This window comes from Leptosomus discolor, chromosome 6, assembly GCF_034619465.1.
Source record: "Leptosomus discolor isolate bLepDis1 chromosome 6, bLepDis1.hap2, whole genome shotgun sequence".
Lineage (NCBI taxonomy): Eukaryota > Metazoa > Chordata > Aves > Leptosomiformes > Leptosomidae > Leptosomus > Leptosomus discolor.
In genome coordinates this window covers 30,647,812-30,673,764 of record NC_141396.1, presented here as the reverse complement: position 1 = coordinate 30,673,764, position 25,953 = coordinate 30,647,812, and the positions used below count along the sequence as shown (strand labels likewise).

Below are 25,953 nucleotides of genomic sequence, written 5' to 3'. Positions count from 1 at the left end.
TGGCATCGAGAAGAGCATGAGAAGAAGGGAAAAACTGTGTCTGAGAGGAACCCATGTCTTCACAGCCCTCTCTGCTTCCCCTTTAGACTTTATCAGGAGAGGTGCTCCCTCACTTTGTGCCAAATCTGTACCCTGGGAGGGGGAGAAAATGAAGGAGAGAGGGGGCTTTGTACAACACACCTCCTTTCATCAGGTGCTGATGTTGGTTCAAGCTCTAGAGGGAAACCCAGGAAACTCTTTGTCCTAAAGCATCAGCTGCTCTTGTTTTCCTTCTAGACCAGTTCAGGGATACATCTTCTCCCTGAGCAGAGGAGGTGTGGGGCACCCTCCCTCCCCTCAACACACCTCAGCTCTGTACCTTAGCCCCTCATGCTAACAGAGAGGTTACCAGCTCATCCAGGCTGTGGACTGTATATATCATATATCATATAAATGCACCTGATAAGGAGTATCAGTGGAATAAGAGGAGACAGAGAAAACAGAGAAAGGTTGTAACAGATAAAGGAGCAGTTGGTGCATTTTGACCCAAAAAAAGAGAAGGCCAGATGCTGTCTGTAGGAAGAGATTTGCATCTTTGCCCAGTATGTGTGTGGTCCAGAGATTGTCAGGCTAATGATGTGTTTTTCATCTACTTTAAAGCCCATTTCCTCCCTGCTGGTACCTACTTAAAGGCATGGCAAGGCAGTTACAATAAATAAGAATCATGCAAGAATGCACTGCTCACATAAATCACTTTTTGTTCTTTGGTTGACATAAAAGTTGGACTAACAGGAAACTCTCAACCTGCATGTGTTATCTTTTAGAGTCTTCATGTTTCTTTGCTATGATACTGCAATTATTAAACTCACACCCAAAATTCTATGTACTTTAAAGCATTTCTATAAAGTTTTCTCATTTTTCCTATGTCACTTGCAAAACTGGTCTGATATATTTCCCTCTGGCCCCAGCTACTTTCCACTCACTTTTTGTAGGGAAATAAGATTGTTTTCTTCTCCTGAATGAAAACAAAAGAGCAGGAATTTATCAGTCAGATTTTACCTTTACATTCAGGGGTTTATAGTCCTTAATTTGCATCTGTCTTTAACAATTGGATGCAAGAAACTCATGTCTCAATCACATTATGCTCATACCTTTGTACCTTTGCAATTTTTTGATCAAAATGTCTTTTGTGGCTATAGAATCCAGCTTCACCACAAGGCTCTAGAAACACTCTATGAAACAGAGCTAGCACAAAAGAAGAAGCAACGTCTGGCAATTTTTTGGATTTCAAATCCTGAAGCACTTTTAAAGTCAGAAATGGAGCAAGCAGCGACTGCTCTTTGATGCCTCTCAAGAATAATCCCACATAAGGATTTTTCTAAAAACATTTGCTTACCTCCTCCGTGATATCAATCTTCAGAACTGCCGTGGTACTGAAGGATGGTGAGCCTCGGTCTTTGGCCTGCACCACTACTGACCATATGCAGTCTTTGTTCTTTGTGATGTTGTGGATGATGTCGAGGGAACGGATATAGGATTTCAGCTTGATTTCCCCAGTGCTTTGGTCTATATCAAACACATTGGCTGGATCTGCTTGCATAATGGAATAATCCACAATGTTGTTGGGCTCTTCTGCATCTTGATCTATAGCCTGGTAGGGGAAGTGTAAAGAACAAAGATTATTGTTTGTATCTTTGCCTGAAGACAAAACTCTAAAAGTTTCTGAGCATTCAATTCTGATAATATCCGTGCTTTGAGATGACTGAGCTGTTTTTGTTTCATCTTGAAAACGATTTCCCCTTTTCTGTTATCAGCTATGCTACATTTTCTAGTGAAAAACAGCAGGACTAGAGTTCGTTTTGTAGAAGCAATTTCTATTTGAGATTAAACAAAATCAGAGGAAAAACTGGATTGTAACCTATCTGTAGAATGCAAATGGTCCACTGCTGGGGAGTCTCTCACACAGCATGGGGGACATATGTGAAGTGACAAAGAACAATGGGATTAGATCGACAGTATAAACTATAGCTGCCTTAATTTTTGGGCTGTGGTATTTAGTCTACTAACATTAGGTATTGCATAACCAGGCTTCACTATATGCATTCAAATATGTGTAATATAGGATGTTCTGCTCCTTTGCCTGTGAATTGTTATCACATCTTTTTTTACCTCCTGTTTCACTCTGTATCAGTGAATACAGTTCTGCAAAGTGAAGGGAAAGAAGTTGCGTGACTGAGCACAAAGGCGTAGCAGGAAGGTTAGGTATTCAAAACCCTGTACTTTCTTTCACTCATCTTAATTCGGCTTCTTATGATCACTGTATAATTCAGGATCCTCCACCAGCAGATGGTTCAAATGCTGTAACAGAACTTTATCTTTTGCCTATAGAATTTATTTCTCCTACTCAGCAGTCTGTAAATACTATCATTCCATGCTTTAATCCATTTGTTACATACAAATGGATGTGCAAAATAGAGCCTCAGGAAAAGCCAACTTTCAGACATTCATCATGATCCCTGAGCAATAAACAGCAGAGCTGGGGCTTTTCCAAAGCATTCTGCTTTGTGACACGCTGTGTTGTCTCTCACCTCTATCTTCACTGGTGACCCAATGATCATTGTCTTTTCCTGGATGTTTTCATTGAACTCTGGAGAGTGATCATTGACATCTAGCACAGTGATAAACACTTCAGCCAAGCTGTATTTCCCATCTGTGTCCTCTGCCTTCACGTAGAAATTATACTTTGAGTACACTTCAGCATCTAATACAGCCCATGGCTGGGTGTAAATTATACCTGTTGATGGGTGGATTAGGAACCTGGAAAAGAAGCATGGAAAGACTTTTGGGTTTTTTGGTAACTTAATGTGTGGCTCTAAACATTGAAATGCTATGCCCAAAGATTGGTACTCTTCACATACCTCCTGTCTAGCTGATGTTTCCAGATCATTTACTCTACCTGTTTTTGTCAAGTTCCCTTAGGCTTGAAATCCAGAGACCTATCAGTGTCTGACATTTTCCTATCTATTGTGCATTAGCCATTTTAGCTGCATTTTCTGAAAGTCTTTGTCCTCGGTAAACGCTCAGTGTGATGGCCTTCTCCCACAGTGATTTCTTTGCATTAAACCAGTAAGGAACTGCCTTTTTTTTTTTTTTTCCCCAGTTTATAAGTACAATGTATTAGATCATATCCTGCATAAATTAAGATTGATTGATATCACCTCAATAGCTAAGGGAAGCATGCTGCATATCATATTTAAGCTCTTCACTTCTCAGAATGGGTAAGAAAAATAGCTGCTCTCCAATCCCCCAAAGTGCAGAGCAAATTATCTTCTCAAAAAATAATCACTTTTCCATAGACTGACACTGGGATGGAGTGGGTGTTAGATTTATCTGTAGCAAGTTCAATTCTACACATTTGTAATTACTGAGACACTATCAAAAGTGTCAGCCAAAAGCTTGGATTTATAGAGAAGATACCAACACAGTGTCATTTTAAAATGGACTGCCAGCGTAGGCTCCAGGCAGTAGGGTTTTTAATGGATGAAAGATTTTATATACTCTTTAATTAATGTACAGGATAACAAAATATTTTAAGTATTCCAACTGTGAGCACAATTGAGGGTGATTATAAAAGGGGCACTTAATAATCCAGAATCTTCAGTTGTTTTCATTACCCTGTTAAATACAAATACGAGTCTTGATGAAAGCCAAGACCTGGAGGTGGCAAGAGCTGTCTAAACTCTTGGTAGGAGACAGTGCCTGTGCTGAGTACCTAACCCAGCCTAACCATGCAGAGAGAACTCTCATCACCCCTGTTTTAGTAGAAGAATAGAAGCACTGAGATGTGAAGAGATTACAGCAGCGTACCCCACTCCCACTGGCAGCTTGGATGCAGGATTACCAGCATAATGGTTTTATCTTCAACAGTTAACACTATTCCTCTTACTCCAGTACAACTCATCTTTCTGCCAATGCAACTGCATATCCACTGATGTAACCCCTGAGACAGAAAAAATCATGCCTCTAATTGAAACTCTCAAATCTGCATCAAATTGTGTGTTCAGCAGATCTGGAGGTCTCAGGACTAGGAAATCAATCCAGCCTTGCAGAGCCATGCCATTCTGGTACAAGGAAAAGAAAAAAAGGCTCATATTTAAGGAGAGGAAAAAAAAAGTCTTCACATCTTAATTTCCTCATTCAGCAGCATAATAACAGCGACTCTGAGCATCCCCATAGCTCCAATCTGATTAAAGTTGTAGTCACATTTTTTTCTAAATCCTTCATCAATAACCTTACAAGCTTCTTCACACCAGCTGCTACATTTTAAACCTAAGATGTCTGCCTGCACGATATGACCTTTGCCTGCTTGCCTCTATGCAGTTAGCAGCTAGTTTAAGGACTTAGTGAAGAGCTCAAAATAATCCATCCTGGAAATGCTCCCATATCTGTATTCTGGTTACAGAAGCGGTTGACCCTTAGCATCTTGGATTTTGGACTTTGATTGTGCCTCCTAAATGGCTTTCACTTTAACAAGAAGGGTTCGGCTGTAACTCCAGGTGGATAATGTAGGGAGAAAAATGGATTTTGGGGATGAGTGCCTGAAAAGCTCATTTGTGTCAATATATTCTGCCTTGCAGCCCCACCATGTCCAGGAGCTGCAGGTTCCAGCAGCAGTATCTGTGATAGCCAGTGATTCTAGCCGTGTCTGGGAGCCCCAACCAACAGGCCATGGCAACTGCTGGGATGGAGGAAGTATGGGAGAAACCAGTGTTTCAGGACATTCTTACCTCAGCACCGTCCCCGAAGACAGTCAGAGGGAGCTGGGCATCATTACAAAATCAAGTAAGCATTGGATTTGCTTCTTCCCTGATGCAGGACCATTAGGTTTAAATATATAAAATGCTTTGAATGCCCAATGCAACTGGCCTCCAAAGTTAAAGTTTATATTCTTGAAAGCCTTGTTTTCTTTGACTTATTTTGCCAAGAGCTGAAAAGTAACTATTTGTACAACTATATGGAAGGGGAAAGGGAAAGAGCAAGGGATTTTTTTGTTTGTTTGTTTCCCTCCAGAACTGACTTTTCATAACAACGAGACCAATGCCTCCTCTTTCTCTTACAAGCATTTTTCAAATGCTGATTGAACAGATACTGTGTACTGGTACTTCAGCTGCCTTATGTCTCTTTGGGGGCTTGTGGGTAAAATTCCATGGGTTCATGAAGCAGATATTTAATGATCACATTAGTTTTTCTGTTGTTGTTTTCATGAACTCACAAAGAAAATGGCATAAATGTCCTTGGAATTTATCAGGTCAAGAATAAGCCTGCTGTTTTATTTAAGTTCTTTTAAAACTCTGCTTAGAGGCTGTGTAGTTTTTGGGTTTGTTTTTTTAGGTTTTGGTTGGGGTTTTTTTACTTACAGATCTGCTCCTGTTCCATAGATAGAGTACTTCACTTCTCCCCAAAGCCCTGAATCTGGATCTGTAGCCTTAAAAAAGGAGATAAGATCGTCATCCTTTACTAAATTGCAAAAAGAAATGTTTAATTTTTCTTTTAACAACAGGTCATGTAAAAACCCAAATTCCCAAAAAGAGGGAAACTCTTTTTGCCATCACATGTTTAGGGGGAAATCACATAAACAAATGTGCACCTTGAAAACTGTAAAATCAAACAAAGGAAATGTCACCGGCTGTCCCAGAAAAGCTGCTAAGATGTCTCCTGGACAGGCTGGTGCCCAGATGCTGCAGCAGGAAGAAAGCCACTAGATGGCTCCACCTGTTGACGTTTAACATATCCTCTTCTTTAACAGAGATTAAGCTAATCTCAATGACACAGACAGACCGCCTGCTCTCAAGCCTTCCTTGTTATCAGTTAAATATTCACGTATATTCCCTAGACAAAATTATTTACTTTATATAGCGTATTTTTAAGCCTCTGCTTGTTTGACTGATTCAATTTAAAGTAATTCATAACAACTGTTTCAATCTATACACAATATTTCAACTTCGCTTATATTTTAACCACTCTTGTACCTGTGTGATTTTTAGTAATGCAGATACTACACCAGATGATATCTTTGTTCCTGACTCTTGTTGGCTTCCTTTCTTAGCTCAGGATTAGTAACAGCTACTTCTATAAGCTCCTGTTCTCTGATAGTTCTGAGGAGGTGCTATATTATACTGTTGTATCTGGCTACCAAAATTCATGGTGGCAGTGGCTGATTCATTCATTTCCCTCAAATATTTGAAAACTGGAACAAAGTCTTTGATTCCTACACAGTTAACATAACACACCTGCAGCCCTACTGATAGGTGTCTTTTGGTTCTTCGACATGAGCTTGTCAGATTCTCTCACCCCATAATTTTGACTACAGCCTACTTTAGGACTGCCTAACTTTCCCAGCACACCTGAGACTTTTGTCAAAATTGCCATTCTGAGTAGTTGGAGTATCTTGACTTGTCAAGCGTATTTGTGAATCCGGGTCAAGTACTGAGTTGACAGCATGTGAGAGTAGATTTTACACAGATCCCCTCAGCTACGCTGTCCCATGCACCTTGGCTCAGAATGGTAGTTTCGCTGCTTTTGCAAACTTTTTTTTAATTTTTTTTTTTTTTTGCTGTCCACCTCCTGGGATATTTTATTCCTCTTGCTGCAAAGGTAGTGATGCTTGGGAGTCTCTGTTTTCTACAGCTTTCCTATTTCCTCTAATAACCTTTTCTGTATTGTTTATGTTCCACTTCTTGTTTCATTCTTCCACCCCTAAAACTTGCCTTCAGAACTTTAATATTCTGACTATTCAATTTTCTTTCTTACTTGCAGCCAGCCTGTGCTGGAGATCTCTGGCAACCTGCCTCCATCATCCTTACCAGTGAGGCCTCTGCAAGGTGACTTGCATCACCCACCAAGCCCCACATGGCCAGGAGCTTTCTTGGCCTTGTGACATGAAATATTTTTCCAGTCCTAGCAGCTGCATTAAAGAAATACAGCTCACACCAAAAGCTGGAAATCTTTCTCTAGCACATAGGGTCCATGTAATACCCTGACTTACTTTCTGTGAAAATGTGAGATACTGGAAAATCTATAGGCATATTTTTCCCACTGTAAGAAGATACACAGGGATCTTCCTTTCACAGCTCTAAGCATTTTAATATTGTATTCTTGCCTTCATTAATGGTCTAATTATGCGTTTAGCAGTCAAATTCCTCCCAGGAGGAGGAGACTAATACCTACTAAGCAGCCATCTTGTTTGCTTTTAACTTGTACTTAAGCAAGCAAATCCAGTAAATCCAATTCCACTTAGTCATAACTGAACCTTCCTGCTGGACACTGATTTAAGTGAGGCTTTCTTAGTATTGACAGACCATGTGATTTGTCGTAAAAGCAGATGGCCTGTAATTAAAAACCAAAGTAAACTGGTGGTTCTGAAAAATGTTTGCCTAAAACTTTATTTTTTCAGAAGTGGTTTTTTTTTGTTGTTGATTCTGGAAAGGAACTGGTGTTCAATACAGAAGCTGAATGGCGAGTAAGATTTGCTACTTGCCTCTGCCCACTACTTTTAAGATACTTGAACTGTTTCCTAGACAGACACCTAGAAAAGAGAGCATTTCTTAAGAGATTAATGAAACTTACTGTAACAGCAACTACATTTGAGCCCCCTGGGGAGTTCTCGGGGATCCTGGCAATGTAGTAGTCAGAGGAGAACTTCGGGACATTGTCATTGGTATCCAACAAGCGTATCACTATGTCAGCGGTTGAGCTGAATTTCTCTGGTGTGTTCACCTCTATTGCAAGAAGCTAAGAAGATAAAACCAGGAAATTACTACAAAGCAGGTATTATTACTTCTTAAAGGAGCTTCCTTCCACTACCCATGGCACAATGGTGAATTTTAGCCTTGTTGGACCAGACAGCTCAAAAACAGGGAGATGATGAGCTAGGTCAGTGTGCAGCCTAGGCTTGTTTGTGCACGCTTGCAATGGGTAATAAATTGAGATGTGGAAAGAAGACTTCAAACCTGTGTATATATATTAGGCTTCACATGAGAAATGTGATTGGTTGTAACTAACCAACAAAGCTCAAAAAGCCATAACAGAAGCAAGGAAACACCTATCCCTGGGCAGCTCCTAGAACTTAGAGAAACATAAACTCTGAATAATTTTGAATAATCACATAAACTGAATCATGATCTTTTGCAGAGGAAGCATAAATTCTTCATCAGGAAAGAAGTCAGGGCAATAAACTGAACCAAACAGGGTAAAGAGATGAGAGAGCTGGTGCCTTGGAAGCAGCAGTATCCCCATCACAAATGCAGGATGGTCAGGGATCAGGCACATAAGGCGGAATCCCATTTCCTAAAGTTTGTGACAACTCTTACCACCAGGCTTCTTGAGACTCTACCCTTGTTGTCTCAGGCTGATTAGGATTTTATCAGGTACACAGCAGGACTTTTGAATTACCTCGCTGTCTCTGAGGAGGAACAGAGAGCTCTGGCATAACACATTGTCATAACTCTGCTCATCTGAAAGGGCAGGCAAACACATACAGCAAGATCAGGGATGAGGAGAAACCAGCAGCATGGATGCTCTGGCTGGCTGTCAGCAGAGCTTAAAACTAGTGCATCCTTATCTCACCCCTCAGCGGAGGGATAGCACTGCTGGGTTAGCGACTTGGTTTCTCACATTACCCCTTAATGCACAGCTAATTGACGCAGGGAAGAGCAGCCACCACAGAGAAGGAAAAGGATAACACAGGCGTCTGGTGTGTGACAGTTCTCAGTAGGCAGCAGGGAGCTCTCAGATCCCCGCTTGGGAACAGACCTGAGCAAGCATTTCGTGAGTCACCTTCAAAGCCTCAGACAAGCACTTTTCCACAGGACTTCAGCTATTTATCACTGAATGTTTTCTCTCTTGATTACTATAGGACACATCTGCTCTAAAAGGGGAGTTTGGTCACTGCATCTCTGTGCTAACTTTTATGTTTGGGAGTATTGGGTGGTCTTACAGCAAAAGGAATTTTTGAAGTGTCAGTCATACAGACATCACCAAAAACCTGCTCGTGAGCAATCTTAGCTCTTAAAGCAGCACAGAGATAAAATCTTATTGCTTTTTGTGCACTAAATCATCTGCAGTGAAATAATCTTTGCTGCTGGGATCAACTTATCTTAGAATACCTTATGAGGGCTTAGTATTTTTACTTTGTTTTCTACATCAATTTTTGTTCCTCTCCTTTTAGCAACCATAGTCCAGGTACGTCAACATGCTGACAACATCTTCCTTCAGGGAGGGATTTTTTGTCAGCTTACTTGGCTGCAATATCTTGTACAGAGCTATATTGTTTGTTTTATGCAGAGAGAGGAAAAAATAGCATCAAACTACTTCACAGGACTTTGTATCAACAATTAATACAAGCTCCAGAAATGCAAACTGAGATGTAATCTTCAAAGTGGCAGGTACATTTTTAAAATATATTTTGATTTTGGTAACTGAAGATAGTTGCAGCCTCATCTGGTCCCAGTCTGCGGGAAATGTGAGTGTCTGCAGAACACGAGGGGTAGGTCCAGGCTCCTGTCAAGGCAGGATGTACTCTAAGCTGAAGGAGGTGGAGGCAGCAGGTTTGGCCCCCAAGGCATGTCAGCCCATGACAAGGTGGGACAACAATGTCTGGCCCCTGTGGCAGAGGGACTTGAGATCTAGGAGGGCAGGCTGGAGGTGTATGAATTACCACAGCTGCCATACCTTGGGAAACCCACTCTAGCTCTTGCACAGCTGGAAATGAAGGCCATCTTGACTACTAACCTCATTTAAGAGCCAGCCCTAAATGGAAGACAGATTTTTCTCTAGTAGCCTTTGCTTCAGGTAGTTTTTCAGTGCATCTCCCAGTCAAATTAGCTTTAATTTATCTCTGGCATTTTACAGTTCAATAACAAGCCAGAGGAGAGGGATCACTGCTTACATAAAAAAAAAACCAACCCTGAAAACAGTTTCTCAAAACTGTGATGGGATACATGTTAAACAGAAATAAGAATATATTTCCTCCAAAATTCTAACCAGAATGACTAAATTGTCAAGTAAAACTGGGTAGGAAGTGATTTGAACTTTTCAGGGAAATGGAGATTGCAATGAAATATTGATAAAGTATTTGCCACTGTATATTACTACCGTATCATCCAGCTGCACCTTGTTCATCTGGAATCTAGACAAAGGCTCTGCATTTTTAGCAAAGCCTTATGGGCATTCTTCAACAGAAATAAATTTATAAAAAAAAAATAATATGAGTAACTGCTTAAGCTGAAAAAATACATATCATTTTTCCTGGTCATTTATTCAGTGCTCATGGTAATCATGTTAACTACTTTGATTTCTGTTAGTATTGATGAGGAGGCCATGTGTAACTTCTTTACTGGTCTTTTGGTAGTTTAACTTGAATAAATGTACACTTATTATAATTAGATTCAGTAGCACTTTATAGCCCTTTCAGAATCTTCCGTTTTAATACAGTAACGATGACTCATATTTTTGTAGCATCTAGAATCTATGAAGCTCAAAATGACTAAGGAGCATTACAAGAGGAGACATGAAGCATACTGCAGTGAACCTTGCTAAGGACACATGTAGCAAGGGTGAGAACAAAATCCAGGAAGTTGGCTTCTGGACTGTGCGAAAGATCAAAACTAACATATGTTAATACTCAGCTAAATAGTTTTGGCAATTTTTTGTTTTTATAGGGGTTGTCTACGCCATTCTTTGCAGTCAGGACTGAACCATCTATGTTCATGTTCAGTGGCAGCTGACACAAAACCAGACTACTTAATTATCTTGATGATGAGCCAATGAATCCGCCATGGAAGGCGATAATGCAAGGGTTCAGCTTTTGGATGAAAGCTGGTTCTTGTATGGCTGGTGAGATAGCCTCAGGTCAGCCTGCAAAAGGCCATATAGATAGATACACTCTGACAAAGGCAGTGAACAATTTTGGGAAATTATCTTCCAGTCAGCTGGGGTCTTCAGCCTGCCAACATTCAAAAGTATAAGCATGAACCAAATAACTTAGGACTAAGCAGGTAAAGTTCTGGCTCCAGAGAAAATAGATTTCATGCTGTGAGTTTATGATTGTAAGAGCAGAAATAACACGCTTAGGGTTCAGTCTAGAATGACTCTGAGCCACCAACATGTGCGGTTTCCACAGAGAGATAATACTCAACATTTTGCACTGATTGGACTAAATTTGTCCACAGATGCATCCATTAAATCTTTGGAAGTTGATGAATCAGAGACAGAAATGAGTCTGCCTTACATGGGATATAATGTCACTAACAATGCATCAGACAGCTCCAGGGAGATTAAGAAGCTAAATCCCATCAGAGACATAAGCCATCATACACATATCATATACACAGGCAGAGAAGACCCAGAAAGCAGAAGTACCTTGAAGGTTAACACCTTGAATTTTTCATAGTCAATAGCAGCAGAATTTTCCACTATTATTGTAACTTGAGCCTCATTCAGGACAGTTTGGGGAACCACTTGGAAGATGCCACCAAGTCCAACAAGACGGAGGTTGAATTTAGCATTAGCTCCCTGTCAATAAAAGCAGATATGGCATTGGTTTTGGTGAGCGATGCATTTCTTACAGCCTAGATTGGCTCTGTTTCTTCACACTGTATAAAATTAGAATGAGTCTTACTGCTTAGAGTCCTCCGCTCTCCATCCCCTGGGCAAGAGACTGCTAAGAAGCTTAGTTATATAATCCCCCCAGCCCTGGTCACAAGACGGACACAGCTTTTCTTAAAATAGATTGACAAGCTTGGTTATCCTTTCAGTAATAATAGAAAAATCCTGCAGCAGGACTGGCTAAGAGAGGGACTCCTGTGGCAAGTGGCCTTGGACTTTGCACCACACACCGTGAGCTAGTGCAGGTGACAGAAAGGACACGACATCAGCAGGTAAGTCCTGCCTCGTCAAGGTTCCTGCCAAGAAAAGGCAACTGAACTGCCCGAGTCAGGACAATGGACTCCTCAAAATCCCAGCCTATGTCCTAAGAGCTCACAGTCTGGGATGATGACGCAGAGCCACAAAGATGTGCAATTTCCAAAAAGAGGTGGTGCTCCACAGTTTGCACTAACTGGATTAAGCTAGTCCAGAGTTACAGACACTAAATCTTTTGGAAGTTGATGCTGTTGAGGGGAGAAAGGAGCTCCACTTGTGCAGAATAAAAATCTGACACACATTCGACAGCTCCAGGTGAACTGAGAAGCCAAATCCTGTAATATAGATAAACCTTCTAGCCAGGGAGGACATAGGAAGCAGTAGAATCTAAAAGGTTACTACCACTTGTGTGAAAGTTGGGAAGAGTGAGCCAGAGCCAGTTGGCCAGACTGATTCTTTTAAACCAAACTGGAGCACAGACGAGAAAATATTAAATGGAGACTCATATTTCAGCCTTACAGGGCAAGTGGGAAAATGAGCTGAGCCCACTTCACTAATTTCTCAAACAATGTCATGTTTACACTCTGACAAACCATCCACATTCATTGCCTGGTGCCATGTTTTCCCCCTAGCATGAAACTTGAGATAAAGAATTTCTAATAATAACTTTCAAACAGGATAACTCTACTTTCAGATGTACCCCTGGAGGGCTTGTTATGTGTGGTTCTTGCTGCAACCCTAGCTCATGTCAAGAGGACAACTATTCATCAGTAGTCCCCCAAGGGAAACAGAATGATCTTGGATCCAAACTCAGTGGTCTGCATTGTTTGGTCATACAAACCCCCACAGCTGCAGAGATCACAACAGGCTCTCTTTTGCTGGGTAGTAAAACTAAACACACAAAGCCAGAGCTGCTGGACTATGGAAAATAGTACTGATGGGGAACATGTACTGTCTCTGTCTGACCATACAAGGTCCTCTGCATTTGGGACTACATGGCTGGAGGGATGGTGGCATGAGGCAGGGAGAGAACTCCCTCCCTCAAACAGCTGAGTGATTTCTGACAGTGATGTCCACTGAACCCAAATCTGCTCAGAGCAAGCCATGCTGCATGCATCAATGGCCTTAAACTGCACCAGGGGAGGTTCAGGCTGGATATTAGGAAGAATTTCTTTATTGAAAGGGTTGTCAGGCATTGAAACAGCCTGCCCAGGGAGGTGGTGGAGTCACCATCCCTGGAGGTGTTTAAGAGATGGGTAGGTGTTGTACTTAGGGACACGGTTTAGTGGTGTTGATAGAGCTAGGACAAAGGTTGAACCCGATGATCTTGAAGGTCTCTTCCAACTGAAACTGTTCTATGATTCTATGTTTCTATGTCTCCAAGCAGACAGCCATGGGACACAGGAATGACTGAAGGAACAACAGTACTGATGCCCAACCTGTGTCTGTCGGATGAAGAGGGCTGTGGGAGAAATTTCTGCATAATGTTCTTGCAAGTAAAGATGGTATTTCCATCAAACTGTAGGCCTAAACCAGACCTTGCCCACAGCTTCCTCCTCCTCACCTGTACCATCCGCTCCCCCAAAAGAAAGAGTCACTAATGGCTGTGACAGAAACAGACATATATTAATTTTCTTCTCTATGTAGTGCTCTTGTGCAGAATGGAAAACATGCCTCAGAAGAAAAGCAACTCAGCCCCCCGTAGAGTGATGTTTTACACTGTACTAGGAAGCTTCTTGAGAAATCTATACAGTGTGTTTAGCAATGTATTCTGCTTATTTTATAGCCTAACTTGCAGCCTGAATATTTTGTCAGCCTATGTACGATACATATATATTTTGTCTCTAAATAGATGAGTTTTGTTTCTCTCGTTCTGCAGCAACATCCCCCATGACAACAGCAGGATAGATGCAGCACTGCTTTGAAAGCAGTCATTCATCTGCTTGCTGCAGAGCAGCAGGAGGGAGGGGGGAGAAGCTAGTGAGTTTGATAGAGTACGATACAGTCAAAACAGCACAATACTGAGCACAGTTATATAAGAGCACTCTTTCCAATAGTAATACAGTTCTCAGATGCATTAAGCTTTTCTCTTGTCACTGGCTAACCTCAGGCTAACTCAGATGGATGCCATTCACAGAGTATTTAGCTTAGGGATCCCTATAGCAACCATCACCATAGTATCTATGGGCATCACAGGTCAGTTAGATAGCAGGCTGAGATGGATGGAGTCTTCATTCCTTTTCCTTTATCTGGTTACAGTTAGTTTGGCTCTGGCATAATTTTTAAGATTACCTAAAAATATTACTCCAGTGGGAATGATTTATCAAAACATGCACTGCAGAATCTGACTGTAACATAAGAGCCTGAAGGATAATATATTGTAACAAAACCAATGTAAGGGTACGGACTGTATTGTTTTCAGCAGGGGCTGAGAAGATACAGACAGCAATTGCACCTGAAGTTACTAAAGTGACTGGAAAATCTAAGTAAATCTCCAAAGGGAGTACATTCTTGGACCACACTGACAACAACTGAATGTAATCAGTAGTTAGGGGAACTTCATAAGGACTGTTCAACTTCATAAGGACTGTTCAAGGGTCCACTCTTCTCATCGACATAACAGTATATGACACACTAAGTATACTTCTGGGTCCAAACTCTTTGTGGTAATGGACCCTACAACTATTTTGTCTGCTCTAGGCTTTTGGGGAATGCAAGCGAAATACTTGAGTTCCTAAAATGACATTTCCTCATCTGACAGCTCTTTCTAGTCTTTGGGAAAATAGGGCAGGAAAATTGAAAGTCCACATAGTTTCTATTTACCTGATCTGAATCATTGACTGTAATCTTCAATCCCCTCAAGATTTCACCTTCTGGGGGATGCTCATACATGGTCAGTTCAAATCTGTTCTGGGGACCATTTTCTCCATAGAATGTTGGTGGATGATTGTTGAGGTCGACCACCCGTATAGTCACCATGGCAAAAGCATACACTGAGGTGTCACCTTCCTGGCTGACTTCTGATGCCTGCAGCAGGCAGGAGAGAGAGAAGAAAGATAAGGATATAGTCCCTTTCCTCAATTTCATGTTCATCACCGCAACACACTAACTTGTACAAAGATTCACAGCCTTCTGTTTCTCTAGAAATCTCAGTTCATTTCACACTGATTAGAAGATTATGGTAATAAACCAGTCCTAATAAAGCACCCGTGAAAAAATTCTCCTCCTCATTTTGTAAGCTTAGTAACTCATCCTAGGTAGAATCATTTCTCTAAAGACAGGTAATCTAATAGAGGCAAGATAATTGCTTGCCTAAAGTGTTGACAGAGTAGAAAAGGAAGAAAATTTTAAAATTTGCTGTGGTACCACAGGTAGCCGATTTTCACACTGCTGCAAGGACTGCAGTCTTGAAAACTGTACTTTTGGTATTTAGGCAAATATCAGAAAAAGAAAAATGATGCACTTTGTTGGCATTTTTCTGAACTAAAAGATCAAATCTGTCTGAGTTTCAACAATGCCAACATGCAGCATGATTCACTACATTGAAGGTGAGGTTTCTTCTGTCAGGACAGAAACTCTAGCTGGCGTTTTTGTAACAAAACAGCTATCTTTAACATGTTTTTTTTTCTCAAAGATCTCAAAACCAAAGGCACTAGAGACAGCTACATTTCTCTGAAGATGTTATTCTGGTAACTGAGGCACCTATAACTATCTGTGCTGGGTAATACAAGACCTTTTTGGTTCCTCAGGCAGATTTTGTAGCCTACATGAGCTCTGGGTTGCCACAACTGATCTATATCTGGATACAACTAGATCAGAAAAACTTGCAATGGCTTAACTAATCCTGCATCTGGGAAGTGCTAGCAGACTGTGGTAAACCAGAGAGATTAGGGGAAGAAATGGTGCCTGAGTTTAATTCAGACAACGGGAACTCTATGATCTCCCAGGTTCAGCAAGCTGCTTGAGCCTACTAGCAAGAAAGTGCCCTTGGGGATGCTACACTGGTTCTGGCAGCGTGCAAGGCCTCAAAGCTGCTTTTAGACAATATTCTTCTTACCGTGACAAACTTTTGTGGTTGTAATATGCATTTGCTGAAGGAAACTGATACAGTCTTCACAAGTCAACTCTACATTTTTAAACTCTTGGTCTTTAGAAACTGCTTAAAATAATGCAACCTGTCACACTGATACCAGCTCATCAAGGTGTTAGCATGTTATTTGTGTGTGGGTTATCAATGTTTCAGGAGTGGATACTGATATGACGTTGCATGATCTACCACATTCCTATTATTAACCATAGATTTGACAGTTGCCTGTCTCATCACGTAGAGGTTACAAGATATTAATTCCCAGTTTAGCAATACAATCTGAAAACACAGGGAACTCTGTATCTACATACTATAAAGGATGTTGATTCTCTAGACTCAAAGACGAAATTAGGGCAAGGTCACTTCGTTCAAAAGAAGTAATTTCAGACACTAAATATCCCAGGGAACAAAACCAGTTTGTTCTGTTCTATAGTATCTGTCACCCTGCTCAAATACAGCAGGTAGTTTCTAAAACGGGTAAAGTCAGCTATAAATTGAGCTATTTTAGATACTCATGTCTACTCATGGCATTTAAGACCAAGTCTTCAAGAGGCCACCGAACATACCTGAACTTTTAGTTCATACACTTCTTTCTTGAGCTGATTTGGGCTTTTTATAACAGAAATGGCTCCAGTTGTATTGCTGATTTCAAATGAACCTTCACTTCCTGCAAGACCAAGATGCTCTGGTTACATGCCACATTTCCTTTTTCTGAACAAGCATGAGCAATCAACCATACACTTGATTAAGCAGATCTTTTCCATGTGTGTATCCATACCTATTAGCAGATCTGAAGCTGCTTTTCAAAAATGGAGTATTTCTATGCCTGGTCACAGTGAGATGAAAACACAGATTGGGCCAAAAAGGGTTTCCTCCCTTAGGAAAGGCTCAGTGGAGCTCTGCCCCTATGGGCAGCTGCCCTCACTTTCCTCTTCCCACCCTAGTCAGGTTCCCTTCAAGCCTCAGCAACCAGGCATGCAAATTTGGTATTCATTTCGATTATGCTGTCTTCTTTATATGATGGTTTAGACAAAAATAGACATTTCTCATTTTAATTAGCAAATGCATAATTAAGTCTCTGAGAAACAAGAACATGTCTCTTGCTAATATCAGCTAAGGTGAGAAGTCTGGCAACCTGTCTGAAAGAAACATAGTCACTCTTCCTGCAAACAACATCTCTAGAGAAGCAGCTTCTGGCCTTAGACATTCAGTTGTTAAAAAACTCTCAGCCTTTTGCAAGGCTGTCCTTAATAAAAAGAGATCTTTTTGTAAAGCCCAGGCTTTTTGTCTGACACAGTCAGGACAGGGCTGCAGGCTGACTTTGCTCTGCCAGCCTAACTTCCTTGATCTGAACAGAAGATCAGTTACAGGGCCACGTCTCTTCAGACCTGGTGAATTTGTGCTGAAGCAGAGAGGCAGCAGTGTCTCATCACAATGTCTGCACCCATCTTGCCATCACCAAAAGCAGGCTGGTGCCCACGGAGAGGACCAGCCAGGAGCTCAGGGGGCCCTGCCCTGCCAAGGGCATACGGGCACCCCTGCATGCTACCTCACGTATGGTATTGACCACAACCTATGCATAGTGGCAGAGCCTACCACTGAAAGGAAAAGAGAGGAAAACACTTACAATGAAGGAAATCAAGCCTTCAGGAATAAAGGATGATGACCTGAAAGCCCAGCCATTTTTCTTTTTCTCTAACTCAATTCCAACACTGATTTTCAAACCATTTGATAGTATCCTGTTTTGCTAATACCTGCAATAACTGCAACTCCATTCTAGTACACCAGACACAACATTGAACAGATATCAGCTCATACAATGGTCAATTATTAAGATACATTGGCCTGGAAAGTACATCCTGACTGAGAAGTTTAAGTCAATAGTGGTTTCAAGCCACCATACTTCATGTTATTGTCTAGTTATCACAGGGAAATTGGTAACTTAGAGTATGTAGCATTGTGTGTGTTCCTTCGTACAGTCTGTTCAGAGGATTGGAGTATTTTCTAAAATTATCCCACACTCCCTGGATAAAAAATGCTTATAAAGAAAAAATAATTTCCTATTAGCTGTTAGTATTTTCTTGCTCTTTGATGACCCAGCCTGCAGGTATTGGAATAATGGTTTGTCATGAGTAATGCCAGGGTCTGAGGTGCAGGGGCAGAAACTTGTTATAATCTGTTGTTCTCTATTTATTTCTTCAACTTTCTAGGCACTAAAAGCATATTCCCTTCCCTTCATTTCCATTTCATGCTAACAAAATCCTATGTTAATACGCATGAGGAAAGCCTGCTCGCCATTAAGTCCTATTTTGTGCTACTTATCTGTCATCCCCTCCCATCTTAATTTTTTTTAACCCCCAGCACCTTTTGGTCCTCCTCTATTTTCTTTGGAAATCTAGTATTTTTCCTCATTAATCCTGTTTCCCTTTGACATTTTCCCTGATTCACATCTGCCTTCACTTATTCTCCTTACTCAATTTCTCCCTTGTCCAGCATATTTTCATCCCACTTACTCGTTTTTACTCCTCACTCTCCACCTTTTCTGATTATCCATCTATTCTCTTCTGCAACGTTTTTTTCCCTCAATCTTTCTACCTCCCTTTTACCCTCTTTTTCTATTCCCTTGCATTGAGAAGGAACCTCAGCATGGGTCCCATCCTACATCAAGGCAAAACTTCAGTTGCAACTCTTTCTGTCCTCTCTAGACCTTGCTGTTTAGATTGTGCAACACAATGAAGAACTTACAGCAGAGCTCTACAACTACACCTCAGATTATTCTTATGAAATTTTGGGATCTCTTACACCTGGGAGTTGGGGTGCCCAGTTGCCATGCAAGTGTTCTTTGGGAGGAAGAGAGAACCAAACAAAACTAAAGTTGTAGCCTGGAGTTTAGTTGAGCTAAGTCGTTGACTTCATCAGCTAATGAATCATCAATTCCGCTAAGTCTCACTTTATGCTAATAAAAGACGTGCGACAGACACTCAGAACAGCTGATGAAAAACACTGATCTTCTAATAACATCTACTTTCTTCCAGTGCAGTGTACAACCAGTGTTTCTACACTGGTAAATATAATTTCTTCCAAGAAGTCAGAGGTTTGACTGTTTAGCCACTTTACTCACAATATTAATAAATATATCCTTCTAAATACCATGTCTGGATCTCCCAAAGCATTCTTTGGCCTCCCACATTAAATGATAGAGGTGCTAGTAGCAGTGAATACATCTCCCTGTATGCTTTCTGAAATAACATGCGGGTTACTGATGCTTAACAAATCAGAAACATTAACAACTCCAAGTGTAGTTCTGTCAAGCAGATACTAAAACTCAGGCTGTTCTCTGGTAGACAGGGCCCTGGAGTTGTTCAAAGTACCTGACATTATTTCGCAAGACTTTGTCTCAGCTTTATTAAACTCTAGCATATCCCATTCTAATTTAATGTCAGATCTAGTTTTGACTGCCCTTCAGATTTCATACAAGACAAGTCTACTCACCATTCACAATGCAGTAATGAATACTGTTAGGCTTTCCTCTGTCTCCATCAAGAGCAACAACAGTAAGGACCTCAGAGCCCTGAGGATAAACAGGAAATCACAGTCTGTGTGCTGAGATCAAAGAGCGGTGAAATTGCAACTGTGTGTTAACAAACTGAACTCCTGTAAGTCTTTCTGCTGTGGGGAGGAAAGTGGGTACTTTTCCTCTGCCATATGGGGAACATAGCAAGGGCCATTGACTCCCACCCAGAAAAAAATCAGTGCTTGGCTTTGCAGAGCAAGAGCTGACTGCTACTCCTTGGACCAACTCTGTATTGTTCCTGCATCGATAGTTTTAATTTTTTCCCGTGATGTCGCAGCTCATGCACCGTACCTCCATACAAAGTGGTGACACCCCCACTACTGCTCACTCTCCCTGTGGACCTGTTGTGCAGCCTGCCCTTGCCAGCCTCCTGACAGTGCCACGCCTCTGCCTACACCGATGGCAGAACAACTTGCTTTGGTGCATGGGCCTCAGCTGCCCCAGGAGGGCCAGGGCTTGCTGCCGCCTTGGGGCATGCCATGCACCTGCCAAGAGATCGGTGCCAGTTTGACCAGTGCCCAGCACCCAGCCCTCTTGCCCTTTTTTCCAGCTCAGCTTTGGATGAGGACCAGCAGGAGCACTGCACTTCACCCCAAAGGCTGCTCTGTGCCCACTGCTGTGGCAGTGCCGATGGCATGGGTGTGAAACAGCTGCAGACTCAGTGCACAGGTGAGTGCCACAGGTGCCTCAGACCCATGGGCTGGCTGGCCACAGCAGCAGTAGGAAGCTGTGGCCAGGGACACCTACCTTGAGCCACAGACTTGGGCAGAGGATGTGGAGTAACCAATCTGAGACCTGAGGTTTAGTTTTGGTCACTATAAAGATACCCTCTGGCAGCTGCTGTGTAGGCTCTCAGCGTCGCTGTGTGCCCTGTGGCTGCACAGCGTGCTGAGACATAGGCAGCTGCTGAGGAGTCACAAGGTCATTTTGGTCCTAACCCATGAAGTTCAGACAGGCAGCAAAAGCAGAGATCACAAAGAAAATTGGCCCAGAGAACATTTAGGCCATAAAATTGTGATGAAAATTATGGTGATTTAACTGTCCTTAAACATTCACTGTCTTTCGTTCCGCACAAGTAATGTGGCCATGGGCCATACATAGAGAACTCGTGTACTGGATACCATTTGCTCGTGTGACTGCTCCTATCAACTCAGAGGGATGATGACTGTCAGCATTAAAATGCTCACCCAAGTGGCAATGAGCTGTGCAATCTGAACTAAAGTGTTACTGTTTGGGGCTGCAAAACCAGGGAACACTGAAGTAACTGTCAGTTAATCACAAATGCAACATGGAACATTTTCATGACAACCCTTGAGTGAATTTTTCAAACAAGAGCAAGGTTCTGTCAGAGGAACTGGAAATACACAACTGTGTTTATTATCATTTATGCTGGAAGCTGCAATAAAATCTGCCTACTGGGCAAAATGCAGTGCATTCCCTTTGAAGGGGACAGAATACTTGTAAATCCTGACAACTCCACCAAGGAGAAAAGAAGCAAGTTTACAAAATTAACACTACTAAAATCAGCTAGTGCATCTGTCTCTGTGGGGTTCATTCTAATAGCAAAACCCACACTGGGAAGGACTGATTCGTGCTTCGATCATGATAATATCATAATGGTATAAGTTATGAGCTCAAGCTGGACATAATTAACATTTATTGACTCCCATTTCCATGTTAAACACTAACTCCTGTGTGCACCTGATAATTATTTCAAGATCTATATGTAACTATGCAGAATAAATCAATATACATATCATTCATTCCAAACATCTGCAAAGTACACAAGCACTACTTCTCTGCCCTGCTCAAATGTAACAGCCTATGTCACTGAACTGCAATAGACAGTCGTGCAAGGGCTGCAGTGCACATTGGAGTTCTGGACAGAAAGTAAAGACTCTCCTGAAACTCAAGGGAAGATCAGGTGAACAGTGTGCAGTTAGTCTGCCAAAGAGATATGTTGGATAATTTCATGAGCAGATACCATCTCTTGTCCTACGTATGAAGAAAATTTTAATTAAATCTCATGTATCAGGGTGAAAGCTGATCCATACACAGTATCATGCCACTGCTTAAATATAGAGAAAATTCATTAGTGTGCAGCTTCAAGAACATGTGGCTGAAAGCACCATGATGGCTATAATAAACTGATTTGCTAAGCTGTCTACTCCCTTTTAAGCAAATTGGCCACCAGGCATTTCTGAGGCAATGGCACGGCCAGGAGCTCAGTGTACATCTTGGATTCTGTGTCCGTGGTAGATATAAAGTGGTATGTTCAGCAGCTGACACGCCGACAAATGCAGTATCCGCACTGGTAAGTGGTTCTCCTAAGTATGTCCCTGCTTGCTTGATAATCTGATGGGTTTTAGGCCTGGGAGGACTTCCTGGCCGATTCTGCCTCTCTAGCCATCACTGAGCAGAAAGTATCCTGCATTTTCGGGATGTCAGGATTGCTTTTCCCCAGGTAATGCCCATGGGACAGCACAAAGAGTCTAGAGCATTTGGGCATAAATTTTCCCCCACACCTTGCACAACCAGCTGTTGGTACCAGACTGATCAGCTAGAAAATAAAAGCACTGTGAGACCACACAGTACGTAAACACAAAAAGGCCTCTAGCACGATGCGTTCAGGTGAGGTAGCTGCCAACAGGCTTAAGCCTTCAGCCAAGTGCCTCTGCAGGTCTCAGCTATGGAAAAGCCCTTAGTCACTGTCTGGGCTTAGACCAAAATAAATGAGCAGAATCCTTTTTAACTTTAATGACAGAAACAGAAAACCTTGCATGGCAAATTTGCAATGAATGTAAATAAGAACAAGTCTGAGATTTGGTCAGCTCATTTTGCCTAGGAGGCAAATCAGGGTTTAGGTCCCAGCTTCCCATAAAACCTGTGCTAGAAACCACAGGGCAATCTTGAATGAAATGTGAAATATTGCGCTTGTTCTCCTACAAGCGAGAACTGGCACTTACTGCGAGTGTATCCTCATAGACATATCCATAGTAAGGAGTCCCGATGAACATTGGAGGCGTGTCCTGAACATCTTCCACATTGACAGTAACTATTGTTGTGGCTGAAAACACTTTGTTGTCTCCCCTGAGCTTCCCACCACCATCCTAGAAGAGAAGTCATCATCAGATCCCTCTGCTAAAACATGGCTGCAAATCAGCTTATGGCATTGCATGCACCTCACGAGCCTTCAGAAGCACAATCCCAGGAACCCTTTCTCTCTGTCAGCACACAGATTAACCTCTACTGCCCTATTCCCTTCTCTTCTCCTGCTCCCTCTCTGATTAGGAAGACAGCTTGCAGTGTCTCAGAAGTAATTTCTTACATGAAAAGTGGTTGTGCCAATATATGCAGTCATACACAATCTTTTATCAACAACACAGGGGACAGGGAATTCAAATTGTTGGTTTTTTTTTTTGGGGAAAAAAGAACGCTAGAAACAGATGCAAAAAGTTAGTGACTAAGGTCACAGCTTTTCATCCTACATATGGTCTTGTCATGAACACCAGACAATGCGCAGTAGCAAGGTAGTGCATTTCTAGGGAGAAATTAAACAGTGCACATGATCAAAGTCTCCTAGGGACACTTACGTGATAAAGTGAAAGCACGGAGGAGTTGTGCAGCCAAGAACTGTTAGATAGCCACAGTGTATAAACTGTCTCTGGAGACTTGACTACAATCAACTCTGTACTACTAATACAGCAGAGCCAATTAGAAAGATGACTCACAATTTCAGAACCTTTTAACACCCTCCGTCTCAGAGCACTGGCTGGAGGTCAGTAGTCATGCTGGTGTATAAGAGTGTGAATTCTTCAGCATGTCTGCTGTACCAATAATAAAAATTCAATTTTTTAAAAAAAGATATGCTAATTTTTCTCCTCCTTATTGCCCCAAAGGCAGCATTTAAGCCAAATTTTGTTACTTCTCTTCAAATGAACCCTGGCTGAATAAATACATAAAAAGATCCATATGTTTTTCATAAAACATGAAAAACTCAAAGTCCCTGTAAGTAACAGCAAAATTGTCCTTTTTCCACCCATGCCAGTCTGTCTGTGACAGGTCCTCATGGGATCCTGAGAGGCTTTACTTCAGAATCCATAAACTTTTAATGCCTGTTATGAATCCTCATCTGAGCCACAGGCGCAGCACTGCTTAGAATAATAGTGGCAAGAAAAGCTGTGCAGCAATATTTGCAGGATTTGAATAAGATTCTGCCACAAGGCAGCAGAGAAGCGAAAGAAAGAAACATCCACAGATATTTCCAGAAACTAAGTCCATCACTCGTGCTGCACTGGGTCCAGCTGTGCTGTATGTCTTACTGTGGCTGATGACTGTAACCTGCGCTGCCTGCCTGCCAGGGTTTTACCCTTGTTGTCGTAGGTTCATGCCCTGGGCAGCACGAGGGAGCCCTGAGCACCTGCATTTGCCCAAAGCTTAATGCTTCTTGAAGCTGGGGCTGCATACACCAACCCTTCACTTCTAGCTGTCTCTCAAAACACACAGGTGGCTTTCTGTAGAGGGGCTCACTATCCTGGCACTGGGGCCTGAGTGAAATGTGGGAAACCCACTCCCAAATGCCTCCAGATGTTGTTCAGCAGCAGACACCAGTCACCTTTCCTCCCTCACTTTACCATGTTATCCCCCACACCTCCAGATGTAACAGAGGGAATGACTGTGCTGCCTCAATGTTATGCTTCATGTTTCAGCAACTCTTTAAGTCACACTTGTATTCAAACTAATCATTCCTACTCAAATACAACACCACAGCTCTTCCAGTTTCAGATAAAAGCTTTATACCTTGGCTACAACGACGACAAAATGTGTTCTTGATTTCTCATAGTCCAAGGTGACCCCAGTTTTGATGCGCAGGACACCACTGTGACGGTCTATTGTAAACTTATTAGCATGGATGTTCTAGACAAAAAGAAAAGAAACAGCGAGAGATTACAGGTATGGAAATAAGATTGCCATTGGGATTCATCTTTTATTTCATCTGCTAAGGGAAAAGACTAGAATAATGATACAGTTTGGGTGAATAATGTATTTGATGAATTTCACCTCTGTGTGTTTATGAACAATTCATGAACCAACCAGGAGTCTCTCATTATTCAGAATAAATCTGTTACTTGCAACGTAGATTTTTTTTGTCTTTTAGTATTTCATTGTGAAATCTTAAACTTTGGTTAACACAGTTCATTGCATGGAAAGAGGTAGGGAGGCTTAACAGAAAAAAGATGAGGGGAAAAGAAAGAAAAAAGGTGTTATCCCTTAGTGTTTCAAAGTTCTACTAGCTTAAAAAAAAAAAAAAATCCAAAAAAAACCCAACAGAAGTTTGCATGCATAGGTTATTGTCATTAGCGCGGTGTTTTGGTGGTTTTTTTGTGATATACAAATAAAACCTAAAAGACCTCATTTCCAAAAAGACCTGAAAACATCTCCTTCCATTCTTCTGGACTGAAGTTATCTATAAACAGACCTCTGTTTGGGTATCCATACACAAAGGCCACTGTCAGATAATCTTGGCCTTTTCAGCAGACGTCACCACCTGCCTACATCAGACTTTCAGGGAGGTTTATTTCTGTGCAACTTGAGAATTCCCAGAGACTGTGCCAGAAGACATACCAACATTTTTTCAACAAATACTCATATTTGCTATCCTTTTTGCCACACAAATATATCAACTAGACATAGAAGTTTGAAACAACTACTCCTTGGCTTCATAGTCTATCAGTTTACCTGAAAAGGCCCTGTGCAAAATTGAATTGTGCACATACTGTATTTTAAATGGATCATAATTGGTGAAATCAAAACTAAATTTCATCAAGGCATTCAAGGTGTTCTTTCACAGTATATCCAAGCTCTTAACAGTATCAGCTTTACTGCTATGTAAATATCTTCCAACTTGTTTCCATATTTGCATTCAATGTAAATAATGCAACATATTTGCTTTGATTTTTTTTCTGTTGCCTCTTGACTAAGGGGAACTGCAGCTACTGTGGATGAAGCTGCTTGTAGGAAGAAGCAATCTGAAGGATATAATGCGAAAAGTTGCCCTTTTGACATGCAGAAGGTCTGTAATACAGAAATTCATCTTTAAATACAGAGCTCTTTCTGTTCTTCACCAGTAGGCAATAACTAAAAGGCCGGTTTTAAGCAGGCACGGCTTTGTCAGTGAGAAGACTTAGTACTTCATGTTTCACACTGTGATCCAGGTCTCAATTATGCACCAACCTGCTACACCAAAGTGCACATTTGGGTTTCCGGTGCATTTTGCTTTTTAAAGAAAGCTATTTCATGCTTTAGAAATCCCATATGCATACAGGATTAGAAGTTAGACTTCCTCTCCCAGTCATTCCAAAGAAAGGGCCAAGAAGAGCTGTGCTGTGAGGAG

General features: G+C 41.6%; 1 protein-coding gene across 1 annotated transcript in view; it reads right to left on the bottom strand.

Moving 5' to 3' along the window:
• The window catches only part of CDHR1 (cadherin related family member 1), a 45,155-nt gene that overhangs the window by 6,215 nt on the left and 12,987 nt on the right, over positions 1-25,953 (bottom strand). The window contains exons 7-16 of the mRNA XM_009948455.1: positions 24,360-24,476; positions 22,526-22,669; positions 19,478-19,556; positions 16,552-16,652; positions 14,722-14,925; positions 11,398-11,550; positions 7,606-7,770; positions 5,397-5,464; positions 2,568-2,796; positions 1,376-1,630 (exon numbers count right to left, since the gene is read on the bottom strand). Coding sequence (XP_009946757.1) covers positions 1,376-1,630; positions 2,568-2,796; positions 5,397-5,464; positions 7,606-7,770; positions 11,398-11,550; positions 14,722-14,925; positions 16,552-16,652; positions 19,478-19,556; positions 22,526-22,669; positions 24,360-24,476 — 1,515 coding nt within the window. The remainder of the gene's footprint in view (positions 1-1,375; positions 1,631-2,567; positions 2,797-5,396; positions 5,465-7,605; positions 7,771-11,397; positions 11,551-14,721; positions 14,926-16,551; positions 16,653-19,477; positions 19,557-22,525; positions 22,670-24,359; positions 24,477-25,953) is intronic.